The 26,016-nt window shown below is 42.5% G+C and overlaps 2 protein-coding genes across 2 annotated transcripts; both read left to right on the top strand.

Annotated features, from left to right (window-relative positions):
• Positions 1–1,244: 1,244 nt before the first annotated feature.
• Positions 1,245–3,368, top strand: btbd17a (BTB (POZ) domain containing 17a; the record flags this gene model as incomplete). The annotated part of the gene is made up of 2 exons (XM_080455737.1): positions 1,245–1,537; positions 2,294–3,368. The coding sequence occupies 2 exons, from the start codon at positions 1,245–1,247 to the stop codon at positions 3,366–3,368; spliced, it is 1,368 nt and encodes a 455-aa protein (XP_080311863.1).
• Positions 3,369–5,677: 2,309 nt separating this feature from the next.
• Positions 5,678–25,725, top strand: LOC308105235 (dual specificity mitogen-activated protein kinase kinase 6-like). The gene is given in 15 exon segments (XM_080455870.1): positions 5,678–5,855; positions 5,858–5,900; positions 5,902–5,922; positions 5,924–6,003; positions 14,658–14,721; positions 15,352–15,400; positions 16,333–16,446; positions 16,836–16,955; positions 17,521–17,637; positions 18,325–18,376; positions 20,154–20,281; positions 20,909–20,986; positions 21,613–21,752; positions 23,593–23,638; positions 23,883–25,725. Coding segments are annotated over 15 exon segments (1,146 nt in total). The 5' UTR covers positions 5,678–5,839; the 3' UTR covers positions 23,961–25,725.
• Positions 25,726–26,016: the final 291 nt, after the last annotated feature.

Below are 26,016 nucleotides of genomic sequence, written 5' to 3' on the forward strand. Positions count from 1 at the left end.
GTTGCTCATCTGTAAAAACAATTATGCATGAAGTTGCATAATTGTTGAGAATAGAAGGATCAAATCAAAAGTATTATTTGATGATTTACCCGTTGGGGATAGAGAGTCTAAGGAGTGTCATTTGTATTTGAGGATTCTTGGAGTTAAAAGAGGGAATGTTGTATAATAAATGTGAAGAAAAGAAATCTCTTCACTTTGAAGACTATGACACAAAGTATACAGCAACATATACCGCTTGTTGAATTTTCATATGAAATACAGAAAACAGCTTATAATTTATGACAAACAAAGTAGCAGATGTCACAGATTCGCCGTAATAAAACAAATTAAAATTTGTCACAATAAGACGTTACAAAGTTAATGTTTGGCATTCATTGTGGAGTTAACCACTAAACCCCTATTTTATACTCCCTCGTATGATGGTGTCGTGCAGCGAAACAAGCTCATAACTGTGTGCTTGTAGATCTGCTATTTTTGAACATTTTCACCTGGAATGACATGCCCAGAATAGGGATGTTAGATTGAAAGCGGTAAATAAACTAAACACTTGTCTCTGCAAACCAAGAACCTCAAACTCACGCTCTACATCATTCAAGTTACTGACGGTGACAGCATGTGTAGTTTTGCACAACTGACTACCCACCTAGTTCCTTTTTCATATCAGGTTAAAGGAAGTGTCACTAACAGGCCAAGAATCAGAAAGAGGAACTGCACTATGAATCCTGTGATGAATCAAAGCTCGAATCCTGGCAGTGACGGCGCATTCTGAGTCAATGGGTGGGGGGTGGAGGATGGTTGTGTCAGAAGCTCATACTAGCAGCAAATGAGGCAAAGCTCTAATTAAATCTCACCCACAACTGCTCATTATTGAGACAACCAGTGCAGCTGTGCTGATCGATGCCATGGATTTGGGCGGTACTGGCCTGCCATCATGCATACATCCCAGGCTTCCTTCTTCCCTTCCCACCCCGCCCCCACACACTTTTCACTTTTGTAGTCTTGTATGTGATCCTACTTTTCTCCCATAACCACATAAGCCCTATCTTAGACTTAGAAAGTCTAAAGTTGAGAAAATAGCTATACTGTGTATATATACAAGTTATACTGTACAAGCTTGTAAATCTGCTATTTCTGAAGATCTTTTAAAATAAATGTAACATTTTCACCTATAATGACATGCCCAAAACAGGGACATCGGGGTTCATGGGGTTAAACCAAATTCCACCTGCTTCCTTCAAATAGTGATGGTGGGGGCCAATGGAACCCAGGGTGCCAGCGGTGATGGAGGGGACATCATCAGCCACGCCTTCAGTGTGGTACAGCGTCTGGAGGCCCTGCTGGTGCAGGGAAACGCCAGCGATGTGACCCTGAGGGTGGAGACACCCAACGCGGATGAGGTGAAGGTGATCCAGGCCCACTCCCTGGTGCTCTCCCTGCAGAGCCCGGCCTTCGAGGATCTGCTGCTGAGCCGCAACGGCAGCACTCTGGTGCTCAAGGAGAGCTCCGATTGTGCAGCCGTCTTTGACAAGTTCATTAGGTGAGGAAGAGCTCGGCAGATTTACCGTAGTAAGGAAATTAATTAATAAAATTAAGGGCAGGGAAATATTCAAGGAAGGTAAATTATTTAGACACCATAGAATAATGGGGAAATGTTGCACGGATCCTGGCATACATATCGTGCAGATTGCATGAACTTAGCATGCCCTCTACTGGGGTGAAATGTGCACTTGCAGCCTGAAGGGTCTGCAATCAATGGTGTGCTCAATTTTTCACTGACTGTAAAACAAATGAAAAACAAATGAATGCTTTGTTCCCGAGCAGTGCCTAGTGTAACAGCGGGGTGTCTAACTAATGGTAATGAGGTAGCATATTGATCCAAATGTGATGTGCTATATCTTATTTTGCCTGTGTAAAAGGCTATTACTGTACTGGGCCGTCCTACAAGGTGCCACCATCAATACAGATTTGACCTACCGTACTGAAGTTTTTTTTATGTGTATTCTGTTCTGATCAAAGGAGAACAGTGCTTTTTACTCCAGGTGATCCAAGGGACAGCTATGATTTGCTTAAGAGAAACTAAAGTAACACTAGCTACACAGTACCAGATCAATGATCAAACTAGCACGTGTTTTATCATTATACTAAAAGGAATGTGAGAAGGCTTACGGTAAATGGTAACTGTATTCCATTAACCAAGGTTACAGCAATTTGGATTCTTTCACAGATCGCTGCACAGACATGTTATCCTTAATTCTGATTATTTTTAATATTCACATTCAATCACCCTGTGCAGGTATCTATATTGTGGTGAAATCTCCCTGCAATTGGAACAGGCCACCCCTTTGCACAAGCTGGCAACCAAGTACCGTGTGCTGGCGCTTCAGCAAGGCATCACTCAGTACATGACCCAGAATCTGGCCAGGGACTCTCCGTCGGGCCACGTGGTGGGCTGGTATGAGTACGCCCTTCAGGCCGGAGACTTGACAATGAGGGATAGTTGCCTTGACTACCTCTCCTGGAACCTGTCGTCGGTGCTGCAGAGCAGAGAGTGGACGACCATCAGCAGCCAGCTGCTCATGTCGCTGCTCCAGCGCTCAGACCTCATCCTGCAGAGTGAGATGGAGCTCTTCGCTGCGCTGGAGGCTTGGATCCTCCAGAACGATCCCGACGGGCTGACGGCCGAGAACGCCTTGCGGGCAATGCGCTATGCCATGATGCCCCCGCGCGAGCTCTTTCGCCTGCAGACCCAGTCCCCTGTCCTGGCGCGCTACCAGGAGTCAGTGCGTGACCTGCTCTACATGTCCTACCAGTTCCACTCTGCCTCACCGCTACACATGGCCAAATACTTTGACGTCAACTGCAGTCTCTTTATGCCCAGGAACTACCTGTCTCTGGCCTGGGGGTCCCCCTGGATCATCAACAACCCAGCCCGAGATGACCGCAGTACCAGCTTCCAGACCAACCTGGGCCCTAGCGGGCATGACGCCAACAAGCGGGTCACTTGGAATGCCCTGTTTTCCCCACGCTGGCTACCCGTAAGCATGAGGAACACGTACGCGGACACGGGTGCCACGCAGCCCATGCGTGTGGATGGGGGTCAGCCTCGTGTCATCATCACCCCCGCCACCTCCAGCGTAGACTTTGTTGGCGTGAACTTCCAGAAGACGGTGCTTGTGATGGCTCGTCAGCAGGGCAAGGTGGTCGTGAAACACATCTATAACTTTTATCAGAGCACAGAGGAAAACGGGGACTTCCTAGCCGATGCTGACCTGCACAGCCGGACCTCCCAATACCTCACCGACAGCTCCCTCTACCTCCATGTAGTAGTCAAGCCCCTGTACCAGACCCTCATTGCTACCAAGAACTGAACCAACTCCTTCATCTTCACATACAGGAAAATACTGTTACTGTTACATACTGCTGCATTTTTTCATGATTCGAAATATAGTTTGGACAGAAAATATTTTAACTTTCCAAAATGTACAGAATATCAAAATATTTGTAAAGCATCTACTTTCAGAGACCCAAATACACTTTCAAGTATGTTTTAATTTGGAGACCTCATATCACAGTTGGGGTTCAAAGTTGAATCCTCCCCATGTGTGTATTGAAGTTATTTCTGTTGTCACATTTAGCCTATCATTACAAATGCCCCCCCCCCCAGGAGTAAATATATGAATTTATATAACGTGATTTATATCATGATAACATATGCTGCCATTGAACAACAGGATCAAAATGTGTATGAAGAGTTTGTAAAACGGTTTCTACGAGATTACAATGGTGCTGCTGTACCCCAATACATAAGGGGTCATATTATACTTTTTTCATCATCAGATCGCTACACTGTTTTCTCTTGGTAGCCTACTCACAAAAATAAGCAGTGGTGTAAAGTAACTACCGTACATTTACTCAAGTACTGTACTTAAGTACCCTTTTGAAGAATTTTTACTTTACTGGAGTGTTTCCAACTTCTATTCCAATACATCTCAGAGGAAAATATTGTACTTTTTACTCCACTACAATTATTTGACAACTTTAGTTACTAGTTATTTTGCGAGCTTGTAGATCTGCTATTATCAAAGAATTTTTATACATTTGGAAAAATGGGACATTCTGCAAAATGAGTACTTTTACTTTCAGTACTTAAGTATATTTTAATGCGAATACTTTTTGTGGTATTGGTACTTTTACGTTAAGTTACAAAGTACAAAATGTGAGTACCACTGAAAATAAGGCTACAGTTGTTTGTTGATTATATATAGTCATTGTGTTTATAGCTTACCGTGTCTTCACTCAGACAAGTAGATCGGTGATCATTTTGTTTGTTATTAAGCAGGTTCGCTATATTAAATGTTTGACCAATTAAACCTGAAAATAAAAAAGAAATGTGTAAACTGAATTAATGTTGAAGTCGTCCTCCTCATCCTCTCTGACAAACAACGCTGATTTAATCTCTATAGCACCTGTTTGAATTGCATGAAACACTTAAACCCCTTAATATGCACACGTTCAATCAATTCATATAGTGAGGGGAATTATCATGATATAATTTAGCTCTGATTCATAGCCTTGAAGAACTCCTTCAAGGCTATGAATCACAGCTAGATATAATTCACATATATTCGCAAATACACAACTAACGTTATCAGTGCACTCACCGCCGCTGTCCGATTCCGAGATATGATCGATGAGATTGGTAGCCAATCGTGACCTTACAGCATTGGTTCTCAAAGTGGGGTCCGGGGACCCCCAGGGGTACTTGAGGGGGTTAGGGGGTACCCAGCAAAATGTGTTAATATAGCATCACAATAATTATGACCTTTTATACCTCGGTGCCGCACTATGAGCTTGTAGATCTGCTATTTTTGAAAAATCGTGAACATTTTTGCAAATCTTTGAATATATATTTTTTAAAGCAAACATTTGTAACTCAAATCTTTGCTTCTGGGGGGTCCCTGGAACATAATATTTTAGATGGGGGTCCGCGGCCAAATACATATCATTTGGGGGTCCTTGACATGAAAAAGTTTGAGAACCACTGCCTTACAGGACTACCACCAGTAGTGTAAAGTAACTATATAAGTACATGTACTCAAGTACTGTACTTAAGTACAATTTTATTATTTGTACTTTACTTGAGTATTTCCAATTTTCAATAATTTTACTTCTACTCCACATACATCTCAGAGGCAAATATTGTACTTTTTACTCCACTATAAGGATTTGAAGACTAGTTTAGTTATATAGTTACTTTGTAGATTTAGATTATTCTTACAAAACATAAATTAACCAATTCAGGTCTAAATACAAAATAAAAATAGCAGATCTACAAGCTCACAATGTGAGCTTGTAGATCTGCTATTTTCAAAATATTTGTATACATTTTCAAACTTGTGAAATGGGACATTCTGTAGTGAGTACTTCTACTGTTGGTACTTTAAGTACGTTTTGTACTAAAAGTACAAACACTTTTGTACTTTTGAATTCCAGACTTTTACTTAACAGAGTGTCTGCAGTATTGACACTTTTACATAAAAATAAAACATTTGAGTACTTTTTCCACCACTGGTAGCCAACCGTGACCCTACAGGACTACACTTCCCACAAGCCCCTTCGCCTCTAAGCAGGAAGAAACGTCCTCTCGCAGGAGGCTCACACTGATCCAAGTTAGGAGCTTTCGACTGCCAGCCTTGGCCCATCATGTAAGTGCTGCGGAGAATTCTTTGCAGTGCAATTGCAAAATTGTGTGTTTCCTGGCGGTTCCGGAGGTTGTGCAATTGTAATATTGCTCTTTGCACGGACACCTACGACTCGGACGCGAAAGGGCTCCAGGTGCATGAAGATCGAGGCTTGTATTTTGCATCTTTTGTTGCAAAGCCAGCCGCTGAAGCTCCAGTGCGAGGGCGATGGAGGGAGGGAGTGAGAAAGAAGGCAAAGTCTTTTGTGCTACCCCTCCCCCCCTCCCTCAAAGCAAAGGGGAAATGTCTCAGCCAAAGGGAGGTAAGAATAATCAACGCGATCCGTGCAAAACTACTGAATGATATGCAGTCCCTGCTGCACGGTCTGCAATGTGCATGGCTGCAGGTTGAATGCGACCAATGCATTTTAAAGTTTAGGTGTTTTAAAAAAAAAAAGGGGTCAGCTGCATTTCCTGTTTAATAAGATCTTCCCCTTTGCAGAGTTCCTGGTAAGGCGATGCTGTCTGCCTGTGCCTGTGTACTCACTCATATTGACGTTATTTGCATTCTGCTGCAAACCAGGGCACGTAGAAGATCATGCATTTTTTTCAGAGTCACGAGAATTCCGAGGAAAATTGCAACTCTTTGCAATAAAGTATGCAGGAGTTAATGCAAATTCCATGCAGTGCATTATTCAAGGTAAAGAATAATGAAAGCACGCAGCTGCACATACTCACTACAGTATTTTTGTGTGTGTAGTTAGCATCATTGTGCATTCGATATAGCTATGGAACACGACGTGACCACATGCAGCTGTCAAGTTTTGACAATTATATTATAGGTGCAGATTTGTTTTCTAGGTAATTTGTCACTGGAACGCCCCTATCCTGCTATGTTTATTCGTGTGTAGGCTACGTCAATACATATAATACATAAAAAGCTAAATATAGTCAGTGGTGTAAAGTAACATTTACTCACTGTACTTAAGTACAATTTTGAGGTATTTTGTTTTTACTTTTCTGGAGTATTTCCAATGTTCTGTACTTTTACTTCTACTCCACTACATCTCAGAGGCAATTATTGTACTTTTTACTCCACTATAATTATTTGAAAACTTTATAGTTACTTTGTAGATTTTGATTATTATTACAAAACATACATTACCCACTTCAGCCCTATGTACATTTCGGCCATTCGAATACGTTTGAAAACTTGTGAAATGGGACATTCTGCATAATGAGTACTTTATACTTTTGGTATTTTAAGTGCATTTTGATTCCAATACTTTTATACTTTAACTCAAGTAAATGTTGAATTCTGGACCTTTACTTGTAGAGTAAGAGTATTTCTACATTGCAGTATTAATACTTTTACTTAAGTACAAATGTATTTTTTCCACCACTGAATATAGTATTTGGTGTGAACGTTTAGGTGGTGCTAACAGTTCAAGGAACTGTGCAATAGGCTATTAAAACAACGACTCTCCATTCTCCAAGCAAAAAGTGCTAGAGTAAATAGGCTGTCAGCTGCTGCTTCTATTTAAGTGGATCTATAACCTTTGGGTGCATTTCCACTAGTTTGGTGGGTTTTTGTTAGTTGCAACATGCATTATGTGAAACTTTCTGCATGCACAAATGTAAAACAATCAGCTGTGCAGTAACATGCACTGCACTAGTCTGCTGCAAGTCTTTATTTGTTTATTTAGTTCAGCCTTCCTTGCTAAATGGCGATCAATAAAATTCCCATGATGCACTTTCTTGGAAAATAACCCTTTTCCTCAAAAGCTCCAAGAAGTCAAAAGAGGCTAGGTCATTGCATAACACACACACACGCACGCGCACACACACACACACACACACACACACACACACACACACACACACACACACACACACACACACACACACACACACACACACACACACACACACACACACACACACACACACACACACACACACACACAGGCTTTGCAGCAGGGCACATGACTACGTTTTTGTAAGCCCCCAATGTTTACCTACCTGTGCTTCTAGCACAATGCATTGTCAGCCTTGCTACACAGGAGAAGGGAGTTGTTGCCAGTCACGTAATGTTGTTGTTATTATGAATAATACAAATAGATTTTTGATGGATGGTTAGTTTAGGGATTTCCCTTTGCCTGGAAATTGGTTTCTTTCCACCATTAAAATGAGAAATGACACAAAGCCAGCCAACTGAAAGCTTATCATTTGAGTGACAGCAGAATTAATACGTTTGACATTATATTTAACAAAACCATAATCATAATTTCCTCTCCTTTTTTTTTTTTTTTTAAGAAGAAGAAACTGTTAATGAAAACACCTTTGTTCCACTTGCTTGTTCCCTGCTCTGTTTTCATTGTACCTTGTCATACCACTTGGCACAGATGCTTCCTACTGTATGTCTTATGACTGGCCTTCAAGGGCTCCCTGTGTGGCCCACACAGTTGTGCCTTCACCATTGTACAGTGTGCTGTGTGGTGTAGTGTACTGTGATGGCAAAGTGACAGTGGCCCTCCCAGCCCATGCCCCCTTCAGCTTGCCACTATTGCAGCCTCAGCCAGCCCTTGCAACCCCGTACGAATGGAACATTTGTCATGCAAATGGAACCTGCGTTTTCAGCTGCACAGATACTAAATTTGCTGTTTCGACGGGCCGATTGTTGGTCTAGTTCCAGGCCTATAGTGGATTTCTGCTGCAATAACAGTAGAATTGTCCACTGCATTGTTCAGATGATCCACGAACTGTACTTCGCGGTTTTGTGCGAGGTTGACTGAGCAAGCATGTTCACACGCCAACCACTCACTCCAGACGGCAGCAACTTATCCAATGGCAAGAACCAGCAGTAGCATTTGCGACTCAGAATTTCCCAAAATGTGAAAGGGTTCCAATATATTCCAACTTTGCCCTGTATGTGAACACCAGCTTAATGCAATTGTGACATAGCCCGAGCCTCTCAACAGTGCAGTATCTGTGCCGTGCTGAAAACGAGAGGTGCATAAAGTCTTGTGTTGTCCTCGTTCAATCTGGACTAACCCGCAATTTCCTGCGTTGGTGCTGAAAGAGGAGTGGATCAGGGCTGAGGGGTCTTGTACTGTAGCTATTTTTTTTACAATGCATCTAGATAAGCATATTACTATTATGCACCATCATAAACATGAACATTTTACCCTAGCGTCCCTTTTCTGGGCATGTCATAATCAAAGGACATTTTGTGAAAATAATAACTCTTAAAGCTAAAAATGCATCGCAACACAACTCGTTGTGAGCTTGTAGATCAGTTATTTTTAGTGAAGAGATTTGGTGTTGAGCCGTATAAAAGGAATTGGCCAAGAATAGACCCCTGGCGGACAAAGGCTATATCGTCTATGTCGGGTGGAAACCATATGTCCAAAACTGTTACTTTTGAGGATTCATATTCAAAAGTAGCCGATCTATAAGCTTGAAAGTTTTGATGCTTTTGTGTGACACTTTAGTATGATCAAGTAGGCTGTTCATTTACGAAAAAACAACAAGTTAAAATATGGAGATACCGGTAAGAGGGTTCTGCCCGACAGCAACGATATAGGGTTTTTTGATATAGGTGCTTTATTCCTTTTCCCATTGATGATCATTCAACTGTCATAATTATGCACATCTCCACTTATCTGGTTAAAGCCATGCATTTTGTTTTTATCAATTTTCACGAATTGTCTAAAAAGGAATATCAAGGAGGTGATTGAACTTTGATTCCTAGAGGCAATAAATAGCTTGCTGTTGTCATCGTGTTTGGATCTGTGTTACACTGGTGCACTGCACTTAGTTGCCCCCCCCCTCTCGATTTTTCCACTTTCATAAAACGCCAGCTACCATACCATACATTCAAGAGCATGCCTGTCTCGCAAAGAGCTGCACTCAGTTACCACAGAAGAATGTATTGCCCTCTATTTGACAGCTCTCGGATTTGTGCTGTTGGTAGATCTAACTAGAATTTAAGCATTCCCAGACACTTGGTTCCACACTTAAATGGTGATTTAGCAAAGTGGCTGCACTGGCTGCTCTTGGAAAAAGAATTGGTTTTGGTTTTGGTTTCAATTTAAAAAAATGTTGCAGCTCATCTAAAGAAGCTTCTATGGTTGCCTTACTAATCGGCCAGTCATGGACACCTGCAGCCTGTTGTTTGCTGCTCCTCTTGAGACAACATTATGCTTTAAGTTGTTACTTTCTCCACTTTGCATCTTTGCAGTGATGGGAATAGGACGTAATGTTTTGTGTCAGTAAATTGTCATCTCCTGTTTCAAGGTGGGGCAGCATGGTGGTGAGGGGGACGTTTCTGCCTCTTTACGCAATGCCTCACACTGAGCCAAATTCTTCTGCGGAGGCCCCTGCCAGCCAAATCAAACATGCTGGCCCATCCTGTAAATATCGGCCACAAGCAAACAGCCATGTCTGACATATTCCATACAAAACGCTGGTGCATGTAACAAGGCCTGCAACAGCAATTGAAGTCCACCCCCCTCCATTCAGTGGCCTAAACTGATTTCTTGGTTTAGTGTCTTTGCTAATTGGCAGTGATAAGCGCCAATGATAAGTGTCAGGTGCTCATTGATTGCCATGGTTAGGGTCAGGCAGTCGGGTATTAGAATGTTATGACGTTAGAACCTTAGCTAACCAGTGGAAGGGGGCCTCTCTCTGGAGCAATCTGTAGCCGATACCCTTGCACATGCTCTCCGGTTTCGGAGTATCGTTCAAGACCAGTTGAGTGCTCAGGAAGTATAGTATAGTCAGTGACGACATGGTTCCCAATGGAGCTTCCAACAGCTGTAACCTAAAGGATCTGCCATCTTTGGAAGTGTAGAGTATCTCACAAACTGCCAGAGCGGTCAGGAGGGGCCAAACAGCCGTCGGTTCAAGAGGAGTTATTTTCATCCCTCTCTCTCTCTCTCTCTCTGAACCCCAACCCTAATCACTCCACAGTCATCTCTCTGTTGCGGTCTTCTCCTGTCCTTAGCTTATTGGTTCTGCCCCCCACCCCCTCTCTCTTGTGTGATTGATGTGTCTTCCTCCGGGTCTGTGGAATTCCATTGAGGAACTCTTAGGATTCTTGGAATTCCAGACGGAGTGCATGTGTGGGTTAGGAAGAGGGAGTGGGTGGCTCAGACGCCCCTGTGTTCCTGTCATCCTGGGCTCATTATCAGCGAGGCTGAGGCCACCGCCTGCCTTGCCTCGTGCGCACAGAACGTTTCGCTCCAGATTTACCCTGCACTCTTCAAGCTGATTTATGCTCCATCGTACAGCTGTGACACGTGCCGCAAATACCTGATCTGCAAGATCACTGTGCGAAGCGTTGTTGTGAGCCTGTAGATCTGCTATTTCAGGCATGCTACATTACCGTACGACAAAATATAAATCATGGCTTTCTCAGCCTCCATCTCAGTACAGAAGCACGCTGGCAGCCGTCCTGTCAGCATACTCTTTCTTGCAATCCTGCTGCAACTTGCGGCTAACTTGCGTAGAGAAACAAAATTACATGCACTGTTGCATATTAATGCTGGGCGGGGCAGGGTAATACCATTGTCTTTTTCAGTTGGATTCTTCTGATTTGTTGTAGTCCTCTGCAATGGGGTCATTGTGCATGTTGTGATGAAACCCTATCATTTGCTTTCCTTGGTGTCAGTCATTGCAGAAAGAACAAGGAGTGTCCTCGATGCAGATATCGCCTCCTGTGGCCTCACTCATGGCATTTATTTCACTACATACTTTAGCCCATGTGCTGCAAATCACTGGGAATAATATGTACTGCTGCTTTTAATTAACCCTTGCTGCCTTGCGACAGTAAAAACATTTGATGCTGAGCTCAGCAAGAACAATGGGAGCGTGTGTATTTGAGTTATGCAAGATAATCTAGAATCACTAGTGTAAAACCTGCTCGATATTCATGCACCATGATTCCCACTCAGCCTTTAAATATTTGCAAGTCAAACAATACAGCTCATTATTGCAACTATCCACATATTATTTTCCTATTGCTCCTATTGCTCCCAACAGCCCCCCCCCCTATTGCTCCCAACAGCCCCCCCCCCCACTCTATGCTATATGTATGCACAACATCTAGGACATATTTGCTCTAGCAGGTTTTCTAGTACTCGGTTCATCTCTGCTGGAAAGCTGAGCATCAATATCCAACAATTTAGAATGATCATGCCCTTGCTCTGGCTCAGTTATATTTGCATGCGTGCCTTTTGCAGTTTCACTCACTAGTAGCATGTCAATACCTGACTGTTACCTCCAATTGCAGCACTTTGCATACAGAGCCTCATTCTTTAGATTCTAGCCAAGACACTTGCACAGCTGTGTGCAGCATCCATGAATATTAAAGTGGATTGGAAGTGCTTCGGGGATTGCAGTTGTCAGGTCACGGTGGTTTGCACGGGTCTCTGGAGATAAAAGCTCTGTCCTTTTCATATGGAGCGTGCTGCATCTTGTCCCATCATCTGGATACACTGAGGTTGTGAAAGGTTACAGACTCCCCACTGTAAGTCTGCGGTCCATGCACAGCCATATGTAAAAGTGATGCAAGCCTGCGGTGCATGCACAGCCATAGGTAAAGTGATGCAAGCCTGCGGTCCATGCTCAGCCATAGGTAGAGTGATGCAAGCATGTGGTGCATTTATAGCCATAGGTAAAGTGATGCAAGCATGCGGTGCATGCACAGCCATAGGTAAAGTAATGCAAGCATGTGGTGCATGCACAGCCATAGGTAAAGTGGTGCATGCACAGCCATAAGTAAAGTGGTGCATGCACAGCCATAGGTAAAGTGGTGCATGCACAGCCATAGGTAAAGTGGTGCATGCACAGCCATAGGTAAAGTGATGCATGCTCAGCCATAGGTAAAGTGATAGTAATGCAAGCACGTGATCCATGCGCAGCCACAGGTAATGTGATGTAAGGCAAGGCAAGGCAAGGCAATTTTATTTGTATAGCACATTTCAAAAACAAGGCAATTCAATGTGTTTTACACAGAGCATCAAGAAAAGGAAACACTATAACATTATAAGTAAGCCTGTGGTGCATATGCAGCCATATTTAAAGTGATGGTGGTACTGCTACTCCTTTTTTTTACCAGATGATGTGACAACATTAAGGCCATGTGTGAATAGTTCAGCTGTGGTAATGCCGTGGGAAATGTTTTCACGGTTCAGTCTTGCGGCAGATGCGCATTGCAACCCATGGATTGTGCCATGTTTAGTTGAAAGTTCAGATGTTGTTTTTTTTTGTTATGCACTTACCGTATTAGAAGAGTGTCGTTTTTCAGCTACTATTGTTGTCTGTGTAAATGCACGTGGGAGGGGCTCAAACTGACATTTTAGTGCAACAAAGCTGCTTTGGAAAGTAGAGACTGGGAGGCTGGGAGCATGAGGCCCACCGGTGGAGGGCTGCATAGCAGAGCATAGAGTGGTGGCACACCCTGCACTGTTTCACCAAACCAGGACACATTAACGTGTGTGTGTGTGTGTCTGTGTGTGTGTGTGTGTGTGTGAGAGAGAGAGCGAGCGAGAGAAAGGGAGAGATCCATGCAGAGACGGCCTTAAGGCAGGTGGTCATATTTTGAGTGACAGACAAACTTACAGGTGCAAATTTATCAGATGTACTGCTTTTGTAATTATGTAACGGATTTAAGTCTTTCCAGTGGCACCATTTCATTGCAAACGGAACGATACCTTTAGCTGAACTGTTATTAGTGGCAGGGGTATGACATCAGAGGGTGGTGCACAGTGAAGAGTATCGACCTTAAATATTCGCTGTGTGAGCATGGCATTCATCCAAGTGTTCTCTGTCGGCTCCTCGAACAGCCGCTCACGTCCCCCAAACTTGCATGCACAGGGAAACCATACAGGGCTGCTACGAATCCAGGGCAGATTCTGCATGGCCGTTCCTCCTCCTGCTACGGTTCAGAACAGGGCTGCATACATAACGTACGAGCACGTATATGTTTGCTGTAACAAGCTCCAACCAGGCCGGGACCACTGCAAGCCAGTCTGGGGAGGTTTGAGCCAGAGGCTGCGTTGAGACAAGGCAAACAGTCACACACACACACACACGCCCTCACATGAATGCATGTGCACAGAAATGCACATATAATAGTCTCTATTGGTCACACCCAGCAATGCAACGCCTGGTTTAACAAGGCACCCAGCCTTCAGTGTATCTCCTTCAGATGGAGCAACCACACCTGGACTGACAGACATATTCCTCTTACTGTGACGATGCTTGTTTGGTCCAATAAAGTATCTGTACTTACTGCATCCAAATGTACTGTACTTTAATAGTCCATTCAGAACTGGAGCTACAGTTGCTACCTTAATGTATGCTCTGTAGCACCACAGCATTTTTAGCTTGAAAATCTGTTATTTTTGTTGCACTCACATTATCCAGCACTCAACCTGACATGCAAGAAATTGTAGATGTGTTAAGACGCTACTAATTGGCCAGTTAGATTCAGCACAAAGTTGTTACTTGTACCTGGGCGCAATAGATGGACTGTGCGAACATTACCGTGGTTTTGTTGTTTGCACCCTGAGGCAGAAGTAGTTGGTACGGTGGTTGAGGGAAATGTGTGCCCCCTGTCAGCATCAGTCTCAATGAGTGGGAGTATTTGAATACATGGCAGTTCTTCGCTTTGGGCAGAGTCAGCAAGTCATTTGAGTCTTTTAACTTTGAATTTGCTAGCGTGTCTGTCTTGAGACATTTGTTATATGTACAGTAAGAGGAGCAAAATCTAATCTAATGGTAGAAACTTGTGTGAATAACACTGGAAATGTTTTTTATTACAGGATTACAGGAATATACAACTGGGTTTCAAATCTTGTCCAACAGGGTTTGTAGTGACATCGGTAGTTAACTATCCAAGACTGTGATGCAAGGTGTTTCTCTGTACTCAAGTGATTCTAATAATCTTTCTGCCTGTGTCTTCTGTCAGGTAAGAAGAACCGGAAGCTCAAGCTGTTCAAGGAGGCCTTTGAACAGCCTCCTCCTGCAGCAACGTAAGATTGATGTTTTACCATCATTAACTATTGTGAATATATTTTATTCTGCCCCAATGATGATGTTTCGGTTCCTTATAATTGTTGTTAACAGGATATGGCGTTGCCGTTTACACGGTCCCTCATAAATGTAATACTCCAATATGAAGAATAATATCAGCCTAAAATATCTAAACGTGTAAATGTGTAATAATGGCGACTCTGTGGTTGTTAACTTGACGTTATACAAAATGTTGGAGTGTCATGTTATATAATTTACCCAGCTACTGGAAGGCCAAAAAGCCTGGTTACACTTAGATGTGTGCCAGTGTCGTACACTGAAAATAGCAGATCTGTAAGTGAGCTTGTAGATCAGGCTAAGTATAAATCACCCTTAATTGTTCCCTAGGCTTACAGCGTAAAATTAGTTGGGAAGAAATTGTTATATGTTGTATTTGCATTGCCAAAGCAGATCCCATAACAAAACAGGGTTAGATGTTTTTATAATAATAATAATAATAAATTTTATTTGTAATGCGCTTTTCATTCACAAGGAATCTCAAAGTGCCACATGGTAAAACATCATCAATCATATAAAGTTAAAGGCAAGATTTAAAAACAGACTAGGTGATGATATCATCTTTGTTGCAGCCCGCCCAGAGATTTGGATTCAAAAGCGTGTGTCACCATTGGGGATAAGGTATGTTCTTTGTAACTCATTATGAACATTACTGATGGTTCATATTTCATGTTGTTGCTCACGTTTGTGCCTTTTTATACAATTCTTACAATCACAACTGAAGATTTGCCATTTGCTTTTAAATTATCATGCACTTTTACACAACTCAATCATTCAGGTTTTTGTTTGTTTTGATTAAGTTTTGTTCTCTCTGAAAAGCGGTTGGCTCAATAAAAGGACCTGTAGCTGTAAAGAACACCCCAGTGAGCATTACGGCTGAATTGAACACTTCTGATTGTAGGCAGACTGGAATGCCTTTTATTGACCATTAGGCAGTAAAAATATTTATTTTAAACTAATAACTATATAACTGGAATTTTCCATTGGCAAAGATTACTTTTTTCTCTCTTCCCAGTTCGCCTGAAGTTAAAGTTACTGTTTTTCTTTTTTAGTTTTATTCCCTTGATTAATGCAGGTTATAGAGGACAGATGAGTTATGTTATTCAGAGTTTTCAAAGTTCAAAGCCATACCGCTCTCATAGTAGCTGTACAAACAAAGTCTCAGTGCGTGCATTTTCTTTACAACAGCGATAAGAGATACCACCATCCTGCAGAAATCATGCTCCTCACAGTTCACTCAACACTTTAGTATGGGTTTGCATGAGACGAGGCCTTGGCACACGTGTCCCCATTGATCATCTCACCTCTCAATCGCCTTGTTTTCTCCGTTCAGTCTTCCCTCCTTCACTTTTGCAATTCACTCTCGTTGCATCACAGTTAATAATACATTTTATTTGTATTGCACTTTTCATTCACAAGTAATCTGAGAGTGCTACAGAGTTAGTTGTTTTTACGTTGACTGGCTGGCTGCTGCTGTTTAGCTGGCATCTCTCTTATATTCTCTCTCTCTCTCTTATATTCTATCTCTCTCTCTCTGCCTCTGCGCGGAGCAGAATTTTGTGGTGAAGGCAGATGACTTGGAGCAGATCAGCGAGCTGGGGAGAGGGGCGTACGGGGTGGTCGACCAGATGAGGCACGTGCCCAGTGGTGTGATCATGGCCGTCAAGGTGAGTGAGAGGGGGAGGGCAAGAGGCGTGGTTGCTCGTTAACCACTTTCAACCTGGAGTCTATATTTTGGTCATGTCATTCATTTTGAAAAACGTTTAAATGTTTCCTTTTTTTTTCATAATGTTTTTTTTATACATTTTTAATAGAGAAAGAATTCTCTAACAATGTGTTGTGAGCTTTTAGATCAGCTATTTTTGTCATTCATCATACGGTGATATATTGAGGTTAAGTGGTTAAAGGCCTTATTCAAATAAGAGGCAATACTTCACATTCAGAAAAGCTCTGTTCTACAACAGGCCTCTTGAGCCAAATTCCCAGTAAGGGTAGGTAGTGTAGCTCTGCGCTGTGACGATGAGAGTGTGTTTTTCCTGTCTGCACTTCCTTATAGCGGATCCGGGCCACGGTGAACACTCAAGAGCAGAAGAGACTGCTAATGGATCTGGACATCTCTATGAGGACAGTGGATTGCTTCTACACGGTCACATTTTATGGCGCGCTGTTCCGAGAGGTACAAGAGAAAAGTACAAGTACCATACCACAGAACCTGATCGGTCACACTTGTGTTATGTTATGACGCTTTATGTTTTCTCTACTGGGCGGTGATAGTCAAGTCAAAACACTTAATCTGACCTCAATTGGAACATGACAGTGCATGAACAGTGCATCATACACATGACATGCACAGTTCGATGTCAAGACACAATTCTGGGTTATGCAAAGCATAACTGGTTGCCTCAGTGTAACAACACAAGTTGTCATCGATCCTGAGTACTCCCAAAGAGATAGACCCAATCATAGCATTGCAGTGAACGATAGAACATAATTAAAACATTTCTCAAGATTTGCGGATGTGGTTTACTTCCTCCCAAAAGTGTGACGCTCCACAGGATATCCCCCACTGTTGAGTCACGTTGGAGAAAAATTTAGCTTCCTGTTAGTTGATCCTGCTGTCAAGAGTGTGGCCTGTCCCTTTGTTGGCATGTTCCCCAATCCCTTTCCAGATTCCACTTCCCCCATCACTAACCTGTCTGTCTGCCCTTACCCCCCCCCCCCCCCCCCACGCCTGTTGGCAGGGTGACGTGTGGATTTGTATGGAGCTTATGGACACCTCACTGGACAAGTTCTACAAGCAGGTGATTGAGAAGGGGATGACCATCCCAGAGGATATCTTGGGCAAAATGACTGTCTCTGTAAGTACATTAACACTGATGTTAATGCAATAGTCACCTGTCCAAGCCGTCGAGGTTTGTCTGTGTGTCTGTCTATCTGTATGTATACGTTTTTCTGTCCCCTAAAAAGTCAGCCAATCACAGCTCGCACAGTTGTGTGCATCGAGGTCACGCAATGGAACCACCTTTGGCCTTAATGAATGAACTGTCTGCACAACCAGGAAAGACCTGATGAAGTGAAAGTGAAACTTATGAAGAGTGTCTTTTTTCTCTCTTTTTTTCCCCCCAGTGAATCTCGTAGTTAGAAGACCTTGTTCTCATGAAGCACTTTTGCACTTATAGGTGAAGTAGTTGTACAGATTGGAGAGGTAGACCCTCACCACAATTGGACATTCCCACAAGCAGCCAGCCTGTATAGTGCGTCTTCACCACTGAATCACTGTATTGTGATTTGTGTGGATTAATTTGTTTCCTAAATAATTATCGCTAGCTAAAGATTGGACATGTATCTCATGACGTTATTGTACTTGGTGTGTGCTGTTTTGTCCCCCAATCCCTATACTTTAGTGTGGACAACATGGTGCTGTAAATGCTGAAAACATCGTTATCAATGATATACTTGTGCAGCCGTGTGAACATGTCATATAATGTAATGACCTGTGCCTAATCTTGTTCTCACTGGCCTCTCAACGGGCTCTGTTCTTACAGATAGTAAAGGCTCTGGAGCATCTGCACAACAATCTGCAAGTTATACACAGAGGTAAGTGCAGGGTCGGGTCGTAACTGACTACTTGTAATCGGGATTACGTAATCAGATTACCAAAAAGAATGAGTAACTATAATCAGCTCAGATTACATTTTGGATAATGTGTAATTCAATTATTGTTACATCTTGGCAGTCTTGCACCTATGGCAATTTTCATCCCCCATCCCCAGAGCTCAGCAGGACAGTCATGGTCCAGATACCGCATGTCCCATTGCTCACCTCAGCTTCTGACCACTCGCCCCTCCCAATGACCCTCTCTGCTAGAAGATACATACATAACCTCTCTGATGAGAAAGACAAATGGTGGTGGTAGTAGGCTGTGGGGTGGGTTCACCGGGTGAGGTGTTTATGAGTCCTTCATTATAGGGTAAAAAATTATATTAACTCTTGAAAAGTGCAGCAACTGTCCAAAGTTTAAAACTTTGAGAATTGATAACAAATCAGGTGTACGTCCTATGACTTTGCAACTTTCACTAAAATGTCGGCCCAAGTGAGCAGAAATGTTCAGATGCTTAGCTGTTAGGAATTATAAATACAAATATACCTTGTTTGTGAGTGTGTGTGACACACACACACACACACACACACACACACACACACACACACACACACACACATACATACACACAACTTGTTCATTCACACGTTTCTATTGCTGGGCTAAAAGTTCAGCTGCTGGGTTAAAGTGTTCTGTCTAAAACCACAGTCGTCCCACCATAACCACAGTATGGCTTTTGCTGTATTCAAGGCCCATGTAGGCATTGAGGAAGATTATATGTCACTAAAATAAAGTGCCATAACTGGGCCTTACCGATAGCCACAGTACCATTGCTGAAGTGTTTCAGGGGCCGTGTCAGCCAACTGTTCCCCAACCTGGGGTCTGCCCTCCCCCCTGGGGGGACTCTAAAGATGGTTTTGAGAAAAACTTTAAACATGTTGCACAAAGTCATAACAAACATTCCTAACCATTACGTAGCCAACTCGGTAACTCTTTACTTAAAGGTTGGGTCTATAATGCTTTATAATCACATATACTATAATGCACGTATTAGGCTTCATAATACTCGTTATAAATGTTCATAATTATGCATAACAACTTAAGGTTTATGAAGTATTATACGTGCTGGTCATACTGCTATTTATAGCATTATTTAATAGCTATTTTTGCTATTTGACGTAAAGAAGTATGTTAAGTACACTGTTTAGGGTTTAAGCCAGGGGTCTTCAACAGTGGAAAGAAGAGCAGACCAAGTACAGAGTCAACGGTCAAGTCTACTAAGTATTAAAGGTTTAAGTGATTCACATTAACATGAATCCAACATATTAATAGAAAAGATAATGTGTAAACAAATAAACATTAATTGACACAACACTGATGGGATGTCAAACAAGTCCATGAAGCTATCTACAGTATGAAATCTATGAAAAGGTTTAATCAGCAACACAATTTTATAAAATTTGTAGTGGGTCCCTGCTTCATCTCTCAGCAAAGGGGTCCCTGAAAAATGTTGAAGACCCCTGGTTTAAGCGGTTAAACATGTCTGAGATGTCTTGTGTGCACGGCGGGTGGCGGCATTTGTCAGATTTAAAAAGGGGGGGGTTCAACAATAAAAGGTTGATAATCACTGTTCAAAATAACCGTACTCCTAGCCTGGTGAGTGGTGACTTGAGTCTGGTGAAGGCACAGCCGCATGATGTTGTCATAATGTTGGTTGTGCAATTCGGCACTCCATACTGACACCTTTTCCCTGCGTCTCTCTCCTGGTCCCAGACGTGAAGCCCTCCAACGTTCTCATTAACACACAGGGCCAAGTGAAGATGTGTGACTTCGGCATCAGTGGTTATCTGGTGGACTCCGTGGCCAAGACCATGGATGCCGGCTGCAAGCCCTACATGGCGGTAAGCAGGGTTGGACAGGTTGGGAAGTAGACCCACCAGGGGTTTGGTTTGGTTTTATCCGTCTCTTTTAAGCAGAAAACAATAATAAAAAAAACATTGTAGTATTCATACATGGATTAAGTAAGTAACATTTGATATTTAACAGAAAATTCTAGAAAATTGCTGTAGCCCACAAGATGATTTTTACTATAAAATACAAATAAAATAAAATTTTGACAATAATGCCCGAAATAACGACGCCAGGTTGATTGTGGTCAAACTGGCAGAACAATCTCATGAATTGAATTTGAATAGAAAAAAAACTTTTTTTTAGATCACAGGCACCGATTACGTGTTTATAAACAGGGCTCCTGGCTCCACTGTAGGACAGGTAGGGAGTGGGTTCCATCTCTCTCATCATAAGCCGATGCCCTCGATGACCCCTGTTACATTTTAACTGCCGTTTAACCAATGAGAGCGTGGCTCCTCACTGGCTGAGTGTTTTTAGGGTCTTGGCCCGCGGCCCGTGGGAATGGAGTTGTATGTGAGCGTATGAGAAGGTTAGGATGACGGCAAGGTGTGCCCGTTGTCCCAGACAACCACCCTTGATGTGTGTGACAGCGTCGCTGTGTCCTTCTGTCCCTTCAGCCGGAGAGGATCAACCCGGAGACGAACCAGAAAGGCTACAATGTCAAGTCTGACATCTGGAGTTTAGGAATCACATTGGTAAGTCTGGCGTCTTTTGTTGTGGTTATTATTTTAATGTTTTGAAATGTGTGTGTTAACAAATCATAATTTTTTATTTTTCGTTTCGCTCGCATTTTAGGACACACAGGGGTCACACACAGTTTATTGCCGTCTTTTTGTTTCTCCCCTGCTGACTGCATTGCTGCAAAAAAGACCTCCCAATAGCAAAGGTTGACCGGCTTCGTAACGAAGGGAAAGGCCAGCTTTCCCTGGTGGTGTCTAGACATTTTATTATGAGTTGTGAAATTTTCACAGCTCGCTTGTTTGCACGTTTCCAGCTCACACTGGCGATTCAGCAGAACCTTGTTAATTCGGCCAACCACTTCCAATCTCTCCTTAATCAGACTGGCCATCATAGGGTTAGACACACTAATAGAACAATCTGTTTATTAGAGGGTCAAAAGAGTTGGTAGATAAAACTACTTAGTATCCGAGGCTTTGAATTATAGCTTCCTTTTTAAAGCCTTTGCTTGGGTACGCAGTAAAATCCTCATTATTCATTTATTTAACCCAGAGAGTGTAAAAATGGGGTTAAATTAACACAGTGCAGTATTTGTCCAGTTCGGATGCTCTAGTAACCTCTGTGTTGTGTGGTTCCTCCGCAGATCGAGCTGGCGATCCTTCGTTTTCCCTACGACTCGTGGGGTACGCCCTTTCAGCAGCTCAAGCAGGTGGTGGAGGAGCCATCGCCACAGCTCCCTGCTGACCGCTTCTCCCCAGAGTTTGTGGACTTTTCCTCCCTGTGGTACATGACCTTCTCTTATTTTCTTATTTTTTTTCCACCCATTTTTCCAAGGTTCAAGGTTCTTAATTGTTATGTCGTGTACAGGTACATGAGACTAAAGATTACTCCTCAGACATTGTAACAGTGATGAACAACAATAATATAATAGGAAAAAGGACAAACATCAATATACATGCTCGATGTCAGCCAGTAGATGGTTGCAGAAAATGGAGACAAAGTAACTCCACACCTTGACCTGTGTCAATGTTCATTGGCATTGTTCATCCCATGCGCTTGGGGGGTTTCCTTCGGTGCTTGGTAGTGCTTGTATTTTGTTGCCAAAACCACCAGAACCACTTCTTAAGCAACAATCAAAACTGTGTGTGTGTTTGTGCGTTTTGACATAGCAGCCGACCAGAGACCGGCCTTATCAAACACAAAGCTCCTAAGAGTCCGTACTCGACAGGATGCTCCGGCCAAGTCCAGTGTGACTTTGCCACAATAAATCGTAAAGCTAAACCTTTGCATTGCTTCCAAGTTTGAGGAATAGAGTTCATTATGACATTCTTTTATTGTTGCTGTTGTAAGAGCCTGTACTGACCTGGACAGAATGTAACGGGGCGTGCCAGGGCCCTTGAGCCCTGCGTGGAATGTGTCTGAATATGCATTCTCACCAACCTGTTATGTCTAGTCTGCGTTGCTGCGTGGATTAGCTTATCCCGTAGAAACATTGCTCAAAGCTAGCGTTGTCGAGGGTGTTTCACATGTTTTCATGGCTGCACAGTAGCAAAAGGACTTTGTCCTACACGCCTCTTCTCCTGGTGCAGGATTGCACTGTGTGTCCAATGGCATTCAAAATTCCTCGCATCTCTCTGTGTTAACAGGCAGAAATGTTAGTCTGTATGCTTATCCACTCATCTTTTGGCAGGATGTTTAGTATTATCGTCGTTTACATGTACGGCTGTGTTTGTCCAAAGCTCCAAAGGCTTGGATGGTATATAATGGTTTCATACCAGGGTGTTACGGTTTTGTATAGCAGGGTATAGAACTCCAGATGTATGAAATTCAATACCGTCTATCCGTTTTATATTAAACTGATACAGAGATTCTGTATTGAGGCTTTGTATTATTATTATTGTAGTGCACAGCATGTGCCACCAGAGGGCAGATTTAAACTGAGCTGAGAAAGATGGTGACTGCAAGGAGGGGTGACCGTGGGGACACAGTCCCCACACAGATAATGCTTTTACCACTTTTTTGGGAGTATTTTGAGTTTAAGACTGACATCGTATGACAGTTTCGCTTGCCAAAAATAGCCATCCTACTACAAGCTCATAACGTGTCATGATTGCCATCATGCGATGGGTTGTGAGTTTGTTGATTAACGTAAAATATCAGGAAGGTTTGAAAAAAATAGATACTGTCCATGCCATCAAGAGCATTCTTTATACTTGTGTGTAAAACAGACTGTTGTGACTTGAGGTTTAATTCTTGGAGCAGGCTTCATTAGGTCTCCTGACAACACAAATTATTTAAGCAAACGATCAACAAATATGTGTATTAATAGGATATGCCCTGATTCCCCTGAATGTTTCTAATGCAATTCAGTCATGTTTTCATATCCTAAAGTTCAGTTTGTAGCTTTTTATGTGACTATCCCATTTTCCACTCTCATCCACACATACAGTGTTGGACTGCACAAAAATATCCTTCAAATATGAGAAATCAAATTCTTGAAAACATTATTCTTTCTACTTTATGGAACAAAGTAATCAATGATCAATGAATTTTAACTGAGTTAGCTGTGTTGAGTCACATTTATTGTGATTAATTCTTATTTCACTGCTGTTTATACCTCCAGCTTAAAGAAAAATTCCAAAGAGCGGCCAAATTACACAGAACTCATGGTGAGTAGTTTTGAATTTTGCATGGGAACATACTGTATTTACTACTATATATTAATATAACTGATTAGATGCTACCCAGGCCACTTTTTAATACTGTAGGTCAGACACTAGAGGGCAGACTACGTCTATTATTTACATGATGGTTCACTTGAGTTGCTGAGTTATAATGCTAGTGCTAGAGAGACCAATCAATTCAATATTACACTAAAGTACATCTGGTTGTATCTTTGCCCCCTCCCCCCAGCAACATCCCTTCTTCACCTCCCATGAGGCCAAAGAGACAGACGTGGCATCATTTGTCAAAGTCATCCTGGGGGACTGAGGTGCCACCTTTGCCAGAGGAGGGAGGTGGATCTACGACAACCCTAACCCAGAGAAAACGACAAACAAGAAAAACAAGAAAAAAAGAAAGAAAGAAACATCAACCGCAACCCCCTGTTACCTGCTTCAGGGCTCCATGGTACCCTACCACCCTCCCACCCCTCCCTCTAGCACAGAGGGAGAAGGACAGACGTGGGCAGGAGGAAGATGTCCTTCCTTTTCCGGCGAGGAAAGCGAGGAGGAGTCTGTCCCCCTCAGAAGTCCTCCTCACTCACCAGACAGGGGGGAGAGGACAGACGGTAACAGACTTTTTCAGAGGTGACTTGCGCATAATCTGGATTAATTTAAGATGTCTGTATGCAAAACAAAATCCCCTCTTCTTTCAGTTACTTTCCCGCCATCGTGAACGCCCCCCACCCCCACCACCACTCAAACAACAGCTTAATTGTTGTTCGATGTCAGTGAGTTGACCGTACTTGGTCAACCTATATTAAAATACGAGTGCAAAGGAAATGCAGATTATATAAAAAAAAAAGATGAATGGTATAATTATATCTATGTATATCTAAATGTTTGTATTCTCAAGCAAGTGATGCATTGATTTATTAATTGACTGCATGTACAGAATATATTTCTGGGTTAAATGACCTTTGAAAGACACTTAAGTCTAACTTTGGTCGAATTATTTGAGCAGTACCCTACAGACCTGCAGATTTAAAGCCTCATTGTGGTCGGACGTAGGTACTGCACTGCAACCGCTTTCCCTTGCATACAATAGAGATCTACTACATGTCAAATGGGCTCTGGCTGCCTGTGTGCGTGCGTGCATGTGTGTGAGTGTATACTTATGTGTGTGTCAATGGGTGTATGTTATTTGTGTGTCTTAACACAAAATCGTGGCGTATGCCATCGCTGTGGTCAGTTGTGGCAGAGGGGGTGTCCTTAGTGTCACCTCTTTGCCTTGTCTGTACTGAGCCAACCCTCTCTTCGCTCCGCGCTCAAGGTGAAAAGGACTGGAAAATATTATTAATTAATTATAGCTTTTATTATTATTCAGATCTTGGTTTATTTTATCCCCAAGGATATTTACCGCAGTTTCCTTATTTATTACAGCTGCTGTTTTCCCCTCTGAAAACTTGACCGATCCAATTGAGACGTTTATGTTTTTGTGTGCGTTTGTGTATGCTTTTATTTTGTTGCATCGTGTGGTTCCACCAGGTGACAAAAAAAGCCTCTACAGTATGTAAACATAACTTTGCAAGCCTTATGTGTGCCTCTCTCAGTACTCCCCTTTGTTCAGTCAGCTTCGATTCACATCCAGTCCCCCCTTCCTGTTACTCTCTATGACAGATGCCAATTCCACCTTCTGTTTGCTTGCACTCCTGTACCAGCAGTGGTTCTCAACCTGTGGGCCGCGAGGGTATTGCAAGTGGGCCCACAAATAATAGGCAAAACACTATAAGATTTTATTGATAATGTAACATTCATATAAAAAAAGTTTTCTTTATGATACGATGCATTGGAACTTAACCCATTAAGACCTGAAGCCCATTCTACAAATGTCTTCTAAATCCCAACAGTATTCTGAAACAACGTATGTTTCTATATCGGTGGTTCTCAAACTTTTTCATGTCAAGGACCCCCAAAATTATATGAATTTGGCTGCGGACCCCCCATCTCAAAACATTTTGTTCTAGGGACCCCCAGAAGCAAAGATTTGAGTTAAAAATGTTCGCTTTAAAACAATATACCGGTATATTCAAAGATTTGCACACATTTTCACGATTTTTCAAAAATAGCAGATCTACAAGCTCGTAGCGCGGCACTCGGTGCCGCGCTATGAGCTTGTAGATCTGCTATTTTTGAATAGCCAAAGTGTAAAATAATGCTTTTTAGCTCAAATAAAAAAATGCGTTCCAGTTCTTAATGGGTTAAAAGAATACCTCCATTGATCCAAGCCAGAATACAATCGATTGATTCATCATTAAAATAAGACATGCTCTGAAAATGCATGGCTCGAGATCTTTCAAGTGAGCTCCGGTCCAGAAAAGGTTGGG

The sequence above is a fragment of the Gymnoscopelus braueri genome (genome assembly GCF_963280865.1).
Source record: "Gymnoscopelus braueri genome assembly, chromosome: 17".
Classification (NCBI taxonomy): Eukaryota; Metazoa; Chordata; class Actinopteri; order Myctophiformes; family Myctophidae; genus Gymnoscopelus; species Gymnoscopelus braueri.